Source organism: Bombus bifarius, unplaced genomic scaffold (assembly GCF_011952205.1).
Source record: "Bombus bifarius isolate JDL3187 unplaced genomic scaffold, Bbif_JDL3187 scf7180000008240, whole genome shotgun sequence".
Taxonomy (NCBI): domain Eukaryota; kingdom Metazoa; phylum Arthropoda; class Insecta; order Hymenoptera; family Apidae; genus Bombus; species Bombus bifarius.
Genome location: NW_022884534.1, coordinates 1,046,199 through 1,058,995, shown reverse-complemented (window position 1 = coordinate 1,058,995; position 12,797 = coordinate 1,046,199). Strand labels below are relative to the sequence as shown.

At 36.6% G+C, this 12,797-nt stretch overlaps 3 protein-coding genes and 1 long non-coding RNA gene across 7 annotated transcripts; 2 read left to right on the top strand and 2 right to left on the bottom strand.

The window, feature by feature from the left end:
• The first annotated feature begins 340 nt into the window (after positions 1 to 340).
• On the top strand, positions 341 to 7,349 carry LOC117211673 (locomotion-related protein Hikaru genki). Of its 2 annotated transcripts, none has more exons than XM_033455822.1 (11): positions 341 to 894; positions 965 to 1,285; positions 1,988 to 2,070; positions 2,921 to 3,083; positions 4,293 to 4,475; positions 5,056 to 5,190; positions 5,304 to 5,447; positions 5,564 to 5,776; positions 5,896 to 6,102; positions 6,181 to 6,269; positions 6,414 to 7,349. In XM_033455822.1, the coding sequence occupies exons 2-11, from the start codon at positions 1,156 to 1,158 to the stop codon at positions 6,528 to 6,530; spliced, it is 1,464 nt and encodes a 487-aa protein (XP_033311713.1). In that variant the 5' UTR covers positions 341 to 894; positions 965 to 1,155; the 3' UTR covers positions 6,531 to 7,349. The 2 variants fall into 2 exon arrangements, with proteins under 2 accessions (XP_033311713.1, XP_033311714.1); XM_033455823.1 differs by having other exon boundaries at positions 344 to 894; positions 4,302 to 4,475.
• A 64-nt stretch (positions 7,350 to 7,413) lies between these two features.
• LOC117211678 (synaptonemal complex protein 1) lies at positions 7,414 to 10,401 on the top strand. The gene is made up of 10 exons (XM_033455837.1): positions 7,414 to 7,635; positions 7,922 to 8,124; positions 8,227 to 8,331; positions 8,449 to 8,613; positions 8,679 to 8,927; positions 9,121 to 9,266; positions 9,399 to 9,545; positions 9,624 to 9,865; positions 9,952 to 10,119; positions 10,209 to 10,401. Exons 1-10 carry the CDS (start codon positions 7,530 to 7,532, stop codon positions 10,310 to 10,312), a joined length of 1,635 nt encoding a protein of 544 aa, XP_033311728.1. The 5' UTR covers positions 7,414 to 7,529; the 3' UTR covers positions 10,313 to 10,401.
• On the bottom strand, positions 8,133 to 8,711 carry LOC117211679. The gene is made up of 2 exons (XR_004488297.1): positions 8,622 to 8,711; positions 8,133 to 8,371 (listed from the first exon to the last, which is right to left on the bottom strand). It is a non-coding gene; the product is annotated as an uncharacterized LOC117211679 (long non-coding RNA).
• A 35-nt stretch (positions 10,402 to 10,436) lies between the features above and the next one.
• LOC117211674 (39S ribosomal protein L38, mitochondrial) lies at positions 10,437 to 12,766 on the bottom strand. 3 transcript variants are annotated; one of them, XM_033455824.1, is made up of 7 exons: positions 12,628 to 12,766; positions 12,095 to 12,278; positions 11,770 to 11,913; positions 11,355 to 11,685; positions 11,119 to 11,277; positions 10,893 to 11,029; positions 10,437 to 10,809 (listed from the first exon to the last, which is right to left on the bottom strand). In XM_033455824.1, the coding sequence occupies exons 2-7, from the start codon at positions 12,231 to 12,233 to the stop codon at positions 10,517 to 10,519; spliced, it is 1,203 nt and encodes a 400-aa protein (XP_033311715.1). In that variant the 5' UTR covers positions 12,234 to 12,278; positions 12,628 to 12,766; the 3' UTR covers positions 10,437 to 10,516. The 3 variants fall into 3 exon arrangements, with proteins under 3 accessions (XP_033311715.1, XP_033311717.1, XP_033311716.1); XM_033455826.1 differs by having other exon boundaries at positions 12,513 to 12,735; XM_033455825.1 differs by having other exon boundaries at positions 12,578 to 12,735.
• Positions 12,767 to 12,797: the final 31 nt, after the last annotated feature.

The window sequence follows — 12,797 nt, the reverse complement described above, 5'->3', positions numbered from 1 at the left end:
CATATGCTTGAAATTTTCGGCTCTTGAGTACATTTTTAAGCTTTACGTTTGAGATCTTCGTCTCCCAAGTATATTTACAAGAATCACCATCCAAGACATGATCATTCAAAATGTACTTGGTACTGAAAATGCCAAACGTGACCCTTCGAAATGCACTTGAGTATCGAATATCCAGGTTGTGACAATTTAAAATGCACTTTGGTCTCGATATCTTAAACATGACCCTTGAATTTGCCCTTTGAGATCCGAAAATCCCTGTTGCGACCCCTCGACCAGCTTCGCGGATAGTCCACGGGCGACGCCACTTTACAGATCACAAAAACGTCCTAAAACCTTGACGACCGCGGAAGCAATCGTATTTCGCTATCGAAAATCCTAGACCCGACCCTTCTGATCGCCGATTAGGTATCAAAAAAATTCAAACGTAAACCTTCAGAGCGCACTTCAGATTCGGAAATCCCAGATTCGGTAATCCTCCGAAATGCGTTTGGAAGGTGGACTTGGGAAGCATAACTCTTGAAAACACATGTAGAGGTTGAGAATCCCAAGCGTAAACCGAAAAACGAAAGTGGAATGCGAAAAGAAGAGGAATATTACAAAATGTGTAAAATCGTTTAAAGATGAAACAAAAATTTTGGAAAGCTTTCCGTGTACACATGTGTTGAATATAGAAGTATGATGTAACATGTGTCAGTTACACGCCTGCGCTTTCGCAAGTAAGCTACACGGGCGATACTGCCTTCTAACGTCTCACCCCGTAATTCCGCGAGTGGTGGTACGCATCGTTTACGAGCGTAGCGATGAAGGTAGTGGTGACGTTGGTTCTATCGCTAATCATTCCTCGCGGGCCATATACGTGTTTTTTCGGTCAGTTGGTCAATCTTCGAAACGCAGGTGCGTTCGTATTTCTGTCACACGTAAACTATTTCTTCTCCCTCGATTTATTTCTTTTTTCATTTTCCAGTGACGTTGAATCTTTGTCATCCATATACGTGCGATTTACTATGCTTGTGAAACAGAATGCCAAAGAACAAAACAAACGATTTTCCGAATTACGAAAATTCCAGCTACTGTCGATGCGAAATTATCATCGAAATCAAGTTCCAGTGTAGTGACTCGAATAACATTTCGTTTTGATATGCAAAAACCAACAGTATGTCCATCGAGAAAGAAAGAACAAGGAAATTCTTTGAAAGCGCGCATGGCATGAAACTGAGTGCAGGATTTTATGTTTTGTTACTTGGGCTTGTAACAACAGTTACTTTTTGCACGGCGAAACAAATAGGTGAGTGTATGCTGCGATAAATTCTGCGGGGGAAATACCACTTGAAAGTAATTGAAAGTGTGGAAATCACTTCGCGCATTATCTGCCTTTGACGAAATGTAAATAGATGAACTTGTCGGCAAGATAGAATCACATATTAACGTTATCTTTACGTCGCAAAACTGTCAAAAATCTGTAAAACCGTAGTGCATTGTCGGTAAGATGGATGTTTTCAAATACGAGTAGATCCCATGTGTGATGGTGGAATAATAATTTCATTGTAATGACCACGAAGACTGTTCGAAAAGACAAATTAACGTGACGTAGATCCGACGAAAAATGTTATTCAACCGAATGCTTTTCTACAAACGAAATTGTCGGATCGATAAAGTTGTCTGGGTACTTTCGAAAGCGGTTACCTCTATTATTGAACGTCCAGTGAAACCACGCTGAGCATGCGTCATACAGCAAATACTACTCGTAAATACACACGATGCCCCGATGAACACGTGCTTCGTGTTTCTAATCGATAAAAATTGTTTCAAAAATCTGTTTTATCGGCTTCTTACAAATAGCAGGCAGTATGCTATCACAAAAGAAAAAACCTAACCTTAAGATATCAGTAATTAAGAATGTATTATTTTCATGATTATTGTCATCTCCTATTGTTAGTCATTTTAATCCATATTTTTTGTTACATTGTTAACTATAATCCCTTTGCAGATTCCGACGGATTTCATAGAGGTTGTAAACTTGAAGGATTACATCCATTTTTAATTGTGACCTACAAGAATATTACAATATCTGTAAGTTGTTGCCTGTGTCATTAGCCTTTTGAATGTATTTCTGATTCGTTACGGGAATAGAGGGGAGTAACATCGATATATTTCCTTCGACAATTATAGTATTTTATTCTTTACTTTGTTTAGCTTGATCTGATTAGCTATAACTCGCGTTCTTCCCGAGAATAATGAAAATAAATGGTGAAACTGTAGAAAAGCTATATCCTCTCCGATTTTAATGATTTTTGGATATGTTGTAGAAATTAACATTCTGAAAAACTTTTTCCAAGATATTCGCAAGAAACCATCGATACCATTACAGTGAATTCTGTCCATAACTATGCGTGCGTAAGGACATACACGTTTAAAGCCCCGTGCACAATTGTATATGCTAGACTGTAAGAAATATTTGTTATAAGGTAATTAAAATTGAATATCATTAATATATTGGAATTTATATTTGGTATTTGGGTTTGTGTCAATCTGACAACGCTTATGTAAAATAATAACAAATTAATTATAAAAATAATAGGAGAACTAGTAGCCAGCTGCCTCACTAGATGATATTCATTTTTCATTCAAATATAATAGACGCTTTTACAGTCTCGCGTATTCAATTGTTCACGGGCCTTACCACAAGCTCGTCTCACCCTCGTTTGTATATATAAACAGAAGATAATTTTTTGCAAACATCTCGGGAATCATGGCCGTCAGTTTATTTAACGATAAATGCATGTACAGGAAATTGGTGTTCAAAATGTTAAACTTTACAACATATTAAAAAATTATCGAAATCAGGAAGAACATAACTTTTCTACAGTTTCATCAAATAAGTTGTTAGAATAAACACGCTCATGTGCACTATTGTCACTAGGTAGACAAGATCACTGTACCACACGGGGAACGGGTAACGGTAAGATGCAGAGAACTTGGCAAATACAAGCTCGTCGGTGATCCTCTGTTGCATTGTCGTAATGCAAGTTGGAGCGGGAAACTACCCTCTTGTACTCCAACGACAGCGATTTCAAATTATACCGGTTAGTAAATGAATATTTCTCTTATTTCTAATTTTTTGTAATCCCTTTTACCTGTATAATTCGTTACTTATTCATAATTTCTTACAAAAATTACAAGATAAGGTAATTGATCGCAGAAACGCAATAGAAACTATTGGTTAAAATATATCGACTCGTATACGTAGGTGTGACAATCATTGGAAATATCTACGTCTGGTATGTACTATTCTATGTATCTTAATTCGACGTTGCACAGCGACGATCGTACAGGACCGATCAGCACGACACCAAACTAACATAGCATGTTTTATGGCAGCGTCCAAAGTGACAACACGTGCGATGCGACAATGTCGTATTCGTCACTCCAGTTGATTGAAATTTAATCCTTCTTCGCATGGTCCGCCAACGAGGTCTAAACTACATACCTTACCAGTAGAAATCATACTTTATTGATTTTTGAAGTACAAAAAGAGCCTAGTACAAAGTAGCTAGAAAAGCTATTTGCAAGAATATATCCTTACTTTACAATGAAGCGTTTTTGTACCACTTTCTACATTTCATTTTCATATTATAAAATGTGTATAAACATATAAATATAGTACTAAACAATATACTTGAATGCAATACTCAAAGTTAATATACTTGGACATGTGATATACGTGGGTCCACGTTGTCAAATTTTCTAGTAAACTTTATGTAGAAGTATTATATATGGATGGTGTAGTATTGCCAATTTTTAATAACAATATCTTGTTTGGTCTGATTTTAATTAGGAAAATCTCACTATTGTATTAATGAAATGTGTATTAACATTAAAAAATGTTCAAATTTTGAAAGGTTTCGTTGCCTGACTCGATCATCTTCTGACCCGTACGAAGGGGAAGCGATCCTACTTTGCTGTGGCTCTGTTGTGCGATCCTCTCAAGTGGCGTATGAATTTTCCCTCTGCTACGTTGGCTTTCCCTTCATTGCACTGTCCTACGACCGACTGATTATCTTCTTCAAGCTCCACCACTGTCCTATCCGTTTCTATTTCGTTATGCAATTAACATACATATTTATGAACACTGTCGTATTGTCGCACTTGTGGCTATGAGACGTCCAATTAGGACACAGCCTTATAAAGTTGAGAGTCCTAGCTATTCGGAATTCTCTTGCCATTTCTGCAATTTCCTTACCGAAACGAAATCCTGTTCCATTTAATATTTCTCCTCTCGTTGATTGTTCGAGGAGAAACAGAGGATGTACCGCCAACGATCGTGTTTGGATTACCGGCCGGTTCAGCAGCAGTCGAGCCATCTGGTGCTCTCGCCGTTTATCCTGGAAGCATTCTTCACCTGGAATGCCTATTCGCTAGAAAACTTGGTAATCCAGAATGGACTTGGACCTCGACATTTCGTCAATACTTGACCGGTAAGCCTTCTGACGATCGTCGACGTTTTATTGCGAATTGCGCATTGCGATACAGAGCGTACGAATTGTCGTATACGTATGTATAAATAAATTGTCTCCTACAATTGTAAGATAATTTTCTTCAGTTGTATGTCGAGACGCTTTTAATTAAGAGATGCTTACAGCTAGATTAATTATATATACATATATGCAATGCATAACGAAGTCAACCATTGTTTGCCAAATTTAATTCAGAAAAATTAACATAATATTAAGCTTATCGGTCTATGTATGGGTTCCCAATCGATTCTTGTAATAGTTTATACGATTACATCGGTCATATTTATACGATGGTATATCGACGCTTGTCGCATACGTGTAGCAAAAAGCTAGATAAAAGTTTCGTTTTATGTTGAAATGTTTGGCTTTGCCGATCGAAAAAGAAGGCAAGATTCATAAGGGAAACGATATCGTGATTAACGTTTTAGTTCTTCCTTCGAGTACGAGGGATTGGACGAGCACGTTAAGGATCATTAGGATCGACAACTAACAATCGCATAGTACAGTTCTAGTCATTGTAACAATCTTTTCGACAATTCAGGATGGGCGATCGCTGCTCGTGAAAGAGACTGGAAGTATCGATTATCGATATATTATGCGAAAACGCAAGATTCAGGAGTTTACACGTGCTCTACACCTCGTGGATTATCCAACTCCATACGTGTCCACGTTGTCGGTAAGTTCAATTACCCTCTTCTTTGTTTTCCCTTCCCCTTTTGCAAATTTCTATTTTCCAGTACGAGCAAATGTTTGAACGCATACGAAATAAATGCATTGTCATATTTGCAGATGTTCAGTGTCCCGTTTTGAACCTACCCAAACCACCGTTAATCGGTAAGATCGAAGGTGCGCGTATGGGTCACGGAGCAACGTTCGAATGTCCAATTGGATTTAAACTAGAAGGCGCAGCTGGTATAACGTGTCAATACAACGGTAAGGGATTATATATGTGTACGTAATATTGTGGACGGAATTAAAGATGAAAGGAAGAGTTGAGGTGAGATCGTGGCGACAGCGATAGTATTTATCACTAATAAATACTTTCCCAGGTAAATGGTCAGCCGAAATTCCGCGATGCGAAACAATCGTATGTCCACCTATAGATAAATTCGATGATACAAGGTTGCAACTTCTCGAATACAACAATACGTTTGGTCGTAGAGCGGTATTTGCCTGCATGTGGGGTCATAGATTATTAGGATCGCAGAGCATAGAGTGCCAAGATGACGGTTCGTGGAGCGGAAGTACGCCTAGTTGCGAGGGTAGGCTTCGTAAATTCTTTTTCTATTATTTACTCGCGTAAAAAAGTGCAGTATATATATACTGTATATATATCGTACATCGATAACGCAGGAAACGCGTAACGTGATCAATTTTGCAGAAATCATCTGCCCGACTCCGTCGATACCAAAGAGTGGCCGTATTATCGAACAAACGAATCGCCATAATTCAGGAAGAAAACACCAAACGCGTATGTACAAAGTTGGTGCACTTGTCAGGTTTGCTTGCGTGCCTGGTCATCAATTGTTAGGCGAGGCTTCTGTAATATGTACAGAGAACGGAACATGGTCTCATCCGCCACCAGTTTGTAAGTTTTCATACCATGGACATAGTATTTAATCGGACGGATTTCGTTCTGTTACTAATAACACTTCCATATCATTAGGTAAAGTGAGATGTCCTTACCCAGGCGATCCGCCCCACGGACGAATCGCACCTCTTAAATTTTGGTACAAACCAGGTGATAATATACAGGTAACAGGTTAATCTATCGTTTTTTAATTTCGTTTTCTAATTTTCTCCTACTTATCTATAGATCTATCTGTATACACATATGTATATGAATTAAATCGAATTTTTCATCTTTCTTTTTTATTCATCACGTTGATCGCTTAACAGGTAACTTGTTCACCGGGATACGTTACACCATTGGAACCTGTAAGGAAGCCAACTTGTCGAGAAAATGGAATATGGAGTGCTCCCCCACCACCTTGTAGGTCATATAAAGATGTTTAAAGAGAAAATGAATTCTTTAAAAATCTCATCAATGATAACCAGTGTCGTACCAATGTGTTGTAAGGCGCGAACAAACACGCAATTGCATGTCACCATATCGCCCAATTGCCAATCGCGTACCGCTCGATTAATAAATTATGCGGCAATCTAAACGATTCCATTGAAAGCATATACGATCTAGAGCACAAAATAGACCGTGTTTGATCGTAGAATAAATGATACATATCAACGAAGCTACACGATCGAATTTGTATGCATTCAAAACGATTAATTGCCTAACCAGTCGTTTTCTTGCAATCTCATATCGTGAGCGTTGACATTATATCGCTGTTCGAGATATGTATGTATAATACTTCGTGCATAACAATTTCGACAACGATACATAAACTTACCGTTAGACTCCAGCTCAACGTGGTTAGCTACGTTGTACGTGAATGCTTAAATGCAGATCCGTAATAATATCAGACATTTTTTTACTAACAAAATATTATTATAATATATTCCGGAAAACTAAGGAAACAAGAGGAACAACGATATTTAAAAACAAGAATGACAAAGAAAGAATTTAGAATAGGAAATAGAATGAGACGACAAAGATGATAAAGAAGGAAAAGAGAGAAGAGTAGAAGAATGGAGGGAAAAGAAGAGAGAGAGAGAGAGAAAGAGAGAGAATGTATGTGATAATACGTGTGCAATAAATGAATGCGATATAGATTACACGATGCCTAATTCTAACCCTTAGAAGATTATAGAATCTCACATTTTCCCCTTGTATGTGATACGTCTTTGTATGTAAAATAAAATTACGTTATTCTCTAAGATTTCGGGCTCTTATTTTTCATCTTTTGCAGTTACTCTAACTATTAAACTTTTGTCAGCCATTCCTTGGTTTTTGAACACAACCATTAAACTGTCGCGAATCGTAGCGAACCGCAACGATAATGTTTGTGATACCAACGAATCAATGGCGATCATTCTACCAACGGTCTACTGACTGAAATGTTATTTCAGAAACGAATTCCACTGACATTCCGTAAAATCAAAGATGTAAGATGGTCGACTAAAGATAAATTAGAACAATATCGCGGGATCCTTAAATTACATGGTAAGGGAATCTCGTGGTACTCACTTGCGTCATAGTTGATTTTACAACGAAATAAAAATTTCTTATAAGAAGGTATACTACACGAGATGAGCGCGGATATCTTCGGCTGAACGTCAAATCAAATTTAATATTTTCCAATTCCATCATCGATGTTTTGCTTTTCTCTTTCCACCTTCTTCGGCGCAACATATATGCAACTCACCCACTTTTCACAATTAACCGTTTATGTTTTTACGTTATAAGACTGTTGACCGTTAATTAAAACTCTCGTTAATTAAAAATCTAGCACGCGAAAAGAAGATAAGACTGCAAGATGCTACAAAATTAAAGAAAAAGATATCATGGCAATTAAGTACGTACAAACGAGATGTAAACAATTATCGTCAAATTGTTAACGAGATAACGAAAGGAATTCCAAAAGGTCATGTACGTGGTTTATTACGAAGTCGTAAAAATTTACGATTAAAATGCCAAGGCCGAGAAATAGAAGTAAATCCTTTTTCCTCTTATATTATTATTCGATTATTATTATTTATACGGTCCAAACGGCTCAAACATTTCACGATAGGCTTTTTCGTTGCTCCCGCATAGCACATTTGTGAATCTATTTGCGAGGAAAACCATAGGAAACGCTGTCAATTAGATAAGCTTCGTTACGAGAAGAAACAAAAGATGAAACGATGTTTCGAACTACAAGTATGTTTCGTCCAACGACCTAAATACATATTGTATGTACCTAAGAAAGAATAAACTATACTATAGTCATGGAAATATGTATATAACACGACATACATATATACGTACATGATATAGGTAGAACACGCAGAGCTGTGCAATATTTACAAGGAAGAGAAAGACGTGCCATGGACTCGAGCGCAACAAAGATTGGTGTCGCGATATCAAAAATCTGTTGCGAGACAAAATGCAGCAAAGGCGATAAATTTAACGTATGCTTACATACTTGAAATCTTAAAAAAGGTACTTACTTAGTTAACACCATGCGATTATCCTTCCATTAGCTAATTGAAAATTCGTATTTGTAGGATGCGGTATATCACGAAATTTTATTGGATAGCTTGAAACAAGATCGTATAAGTCAATGTAAAGTGATACTTCGAACAACGATAATGGGTCAACTTGCAACCGAAGAAACGAATGACATCGAATCAAAGTACAAACGTGTAGCACGAAACGTTTGGAATAACATGAAGGAAAAAGAACGTATGCTGGAGATCGTACGTGAACAAGTAGAGGACTTGTGGTCGTACGCGCAATCCCTCATACGAACCGAAGTAAGTGTTATAAAGTAAATAAGTTGCGATAAGAGTAATTTGGTAAAGAGTAAAGTCGTGTTGCTGCTGTTGATAAAAGTAAACAAAACGAAATAAAAGAAAGTTATTTCAATTAATGTAATACGAGTAAGTACGTGGCTACGTATGAACTACTTTGAAGTTTAAACTTTAAACGTCGTTGCGTGTGTAACAGAGCGAGGGGATATTAACTACAGAAATTATACGCTCTGGAACCACATCGAATAATGCGTTAGAAAAGCAAATAAGCTATTTGGAAGGAATATTCGATAAAATCAAGGATTCATTGTTGGTCCATTCTTATCGAGAATTGCTTTCAAGGTAGGTACATGGTTAACAAAAGTTAACAAAGTTTAATGAGAAATTGAAAAAATGTTAGCGCGATACTAACGTAGTTTCTCATTATAAACTGTACTTTTCTTTCGAAACGTTTATTTCGCAAACCATCATCAGGTTGGAAGAACAAATGAAACAACGAACACGACTGTTGGAACAATTTGATCGGAACGTGAAGGAGCGTGATTCGTTGTTAAGTAAGAAAAATGAGGCATTGTCCACTCTGTCTAATTTCGAACACGCCCTTGTAGCCACTATTGAGGAGTAGGTGATGTTTTGTCATGCGAGAGTTTTCTTAGTATGCGCACTGCTACTGGTGTATGCAGATGAATTTTCTTGTAGGTATAACGCGGACAAAAATATCTTGCTGGAACAGATCGCGATGCAAAAGAAGCGTGAACTTGAACGAAAAAATTCAAAAAAGGAACGCGGTGAATTACTGATGGACATAAGAGCGGCTTTGCAGAATATGGTAGCGATGTTGATTTGTGTTAAAAGAGGTAATAAAATAGTAGCGAGAAAGCCAACGGAAGAATTTGATAAACGATTCGACATACCAATGATGGAAAAAATGGAGACAGAAGGTGATGAAAAAAAGACCGATAAAAGTTGCGAGTAAATTTTTCTGGACGCCTACATATTCTTCTTATCGTCCCGTATCTTTTTCTAGGTTTAGCATTATTGTCCACTGTTAGTAGAAAAGTAGGGGCACTATTCGGAATGAGCAATTTCGAACTGGACAAAGACAGAGAAGAGAGAGCGAAAGACTTGTATCAAACTTACGTCTCCAATTATCGTTCAAAGATCAAGTTCAAAGATGCGGAAGTGGAACCAACGGGTGATAATAATAGCAATCTACAGGATACAATAAATACTTGAACTATCCCATTCGATTCCATAATATAATATGTTCATAATGTTTCTTAGGTCTCATCGTCGAGCATCAAGCAATTGATTCATCGGTGCCAACGCGGGCAGAGATTAAATTAAGGAGTAAACAAGCTGTGGAAGCTTATTTAAGACTGGAGTGATGCCATTCTTCTCATTCCATTTCGAGATAAAAGTTACAACATCTGTTTATGTGTATGTTCGAATAGAACGCATGGAGTTTTGATGTTCTCTTTATATTTATTTACATTTCTTTTGTATATGATATTCTTCCTTTATTTATTTATACACAAATTCTTTATCTTACAACTGATTTTAGCTATCAAATCTCTTCTTTATAAAATATTTTATTTCAGATGATTAACTCGGTCCCATCCCAAGCGTTCCTTTTTTATTTGTACTCTCAACCAAGAGGGTATTCTTTTATCAATATAGCACGCGTTTGGATACTTGTGAGGTGCCTTTGGTTCTTTCAAAGGATCAACGGTTTTTAGTTTTCTTAACAAAAATTCTTTCATTATTTCTTTGGGATCCCTGTACCTGTCTAAATAAAGATTAAATGGTTGTCTCAATGGAAACCACGTTTGCGGTTTAATGTATGGTTTTGGAAAGTCATACTGAAATATCGGCTCTTTTGCATCTATAAGTAAAAATTTGTAAGTACGTATATATAGACATATAATACATTAGTGCGTTAGAAATACTGAATCCAATTACACGCACCTAGTACAGAATGATAAAACTCTCTCACTGTGGGATCCCAATCACTTTGAAAAAATGCTAGACCAGCTGGAGTAAGATATTCTTGATATTTTCGATAAAACTCCAATGTATTCCAATTACGTTCTTTTAACTGTAAGCTTAAACGTAAATACGCAATCTAAATGAAACGTAACGATATGATATTATCGCACACTATACGATCTACTTTTAACACTTTCTTACTTACCAAGGTTGAAGTCTGTTGTATTCTGCATAATCTAGGCGTTGACTTTGTTTGTACAGGATAAATATGTAACGATAATATCCTACTCCCCTAACTGGGATTGGTCTCAAATAATCCATTATTTGCTCACCCTCTTCTACTCTGTTTCCTGGAATATTTCCTCTAAATAGGAAGAAGAATGAGTGTAAGTTAATTCTATGGACCGAACTGCTTAGGTAACAAACACCTTGTCAACTTACAAAAACCAATGACAATATTCGTTGTTTGAGTTCTCCAAATTACCATCTGGTGTACACATCACCAATGTCCATAAAGTATCCTTTTGGGCTTTGTATTCAACATTTGGTAACGTATGTGCCTCTGCAGGTTTTATTACATTTCCTGTATAAACTTTGACTAGAGTATCATTATCGTCTATGTTGTAATTGATGTCAAGCTGTACAACAGGAAAGAAAAAAGCATTTCCAAATAAATCTTGGAAAATGTTATAATGATCTGCGATTTTTTTAATATCATATGGACTAGTTGTTTCTAACCAAGTTTTTCTTGCTTCTTCTAAATTTAATGGCACTGTAAAACACATATAGGATACCATGGTATAATGAATACCACATGTACACATGTGACTGTCTCAATCAGAAATTTAGCACTTACACTGTCCACTCCTTATTTCTTTCTCAAAGTTCATGTTAGCTCGTTTGATTTTTCGTTCAGCCATCCAAGCCTGTTTTTTTTGCAATGAGGGTTTTGAAGCAAGAAAACCTATGTTTACTTTAGTTGGACTTGGTCCTTTCAGCGCTATAAAAAAGAAAGAAGGTATCAAAGGTAATTATATCAAAAGAGGTTCACCTCACTGGCTTGAATGTTTTCCAAATATGTTGTCATGTGGCGCATAATTCTGAGCAAATTCACTTATACATATAACCACTGTGATGCTCAGCTTTAGTTTCCTAGATATCCATAAAAATGTTCCACTTACATTGGAGCCGTTGCTGCAAAGTGAGAGCGATAGTTGGTGGTTTTCCTCGAAGATGATGTCCATGTCGAACTTGTTCGACACGAATTTTTAAGCGTGAAGGTATATCTTTGATAAAACTTCGTAAAACAGGATTCGCCATAACTTGTAGGATTTTAAATGCACAATATACACATCGATTATTTTCCTATAACGAAACAAGATGGAACAGATTTCAAATCATTGGAAATAAATTGTTTCGATAAGGTTAAAATTTGAAAACGTTTGTTAGAAATGTCATTAAAATAGAACATGATTTTCTGACTGATTTATTAATATGCCGCGTTTTTATACTCGTATAAATTTGAAAAATGTCAAGTATTTGAGATAAAATGACGAAAAACTGACAATAAGTAGAATAATTTCAAATGTTAATACGAACAGTTCATCGGAGTTTCACTGGTTATTCGAGAATGTAAAAATTAAATGGATTGAAACGTTACGTACGATATATGTGTAAGATACTTATTCATATAAATAAATAAATTTGGTTTTACCGATTGATCGCAACAAATGAGCCAACAATACCATCGGGAGGTTAAGATCGGAACTCGTGCGTATTGTGTATGTATTATTTATACTTGTATAAGTGATATCAGATGATATCTATGATTTTAACGGGAACTTACAATGCGGAAAATCCAAAGGGTATGTGCTGCCCTCGTAC

What these genes read in the sequence shown, in the direction of transcription:
- LOC117211678 (XM_033455837.1), top strand. Translation starts at nt 7,530, where the DNA reads ATGTTATTTCAGAAACGAATTCCACTGACATTCCGTAAAATCAAAGAT. An exon ending in CTTGTAGCCACTATTGAGGA is followed by an intron (nt 9,546 to 9,623) that starts GTAGGTGATGTT and finishes ATTTTCTTGTAG; the next exon opens with GTATAACGCGGACAAAAATA. An exon ending in GGAAAAAATGGAGACAGAAG is followed by an intron (nt 9,866 to 9,951) that starts GTGATGAAAAAA and finishes ATCTTTTTCTAG; the next exon opens with GTTTAGCATTATTGTCCACT.
- LOC117211674 (XM_033455824.1), bottom strand. Translation starts at nt 12,233, where the DNA reads ATGGCGAATCCTGTTTTACGAAGTTTTATCAAAGATATACCTTCACGC. An exon ending in TTTGCAGCAACGGCTCCAAT is followed by an intron (nt 11,914 to 12,094) that starts GTAAGTGGAACA and finishes TCTTTTTTATAG; the next exon opens with CGCTGAAAGGACCAAGTCCA. An exon ending in AGAAATAAGGAGTGGACAGT is followed by an intron (nt 11,686 to 11,769) that starts GTAAGTGCTAAA and finishes TGTGTTTTACAG; the next exon opens with TGCCATTAAATTTAGAAGAA.
- LOC117211673 (XM_033455822.1), top strand. Translation starts at nt 1,156, where the DNA reads ATGTCCATCGAGAAAGAAAGAACAAGGAAATTCTTTGAAAGCGCGCAT. An exon ending in CATACGTGTCCACGTTGTCG is followed by an intron (nt 5,191 to 5,303) that starts GTAAGTTCAATT and finishes TCATATTTGCAG; the next exon opens with ATGTTCAGTGTCCCGTTTTG. An exon ending in GTCTCATCCGCCACCAGTTT is followed by an intron (nt 6,103 to 6,180) that starts GTAAGTTTTCAT and finishes CCATATCATTAG; the next exon opens with GTAAAGTGAGATGTCCTTAC.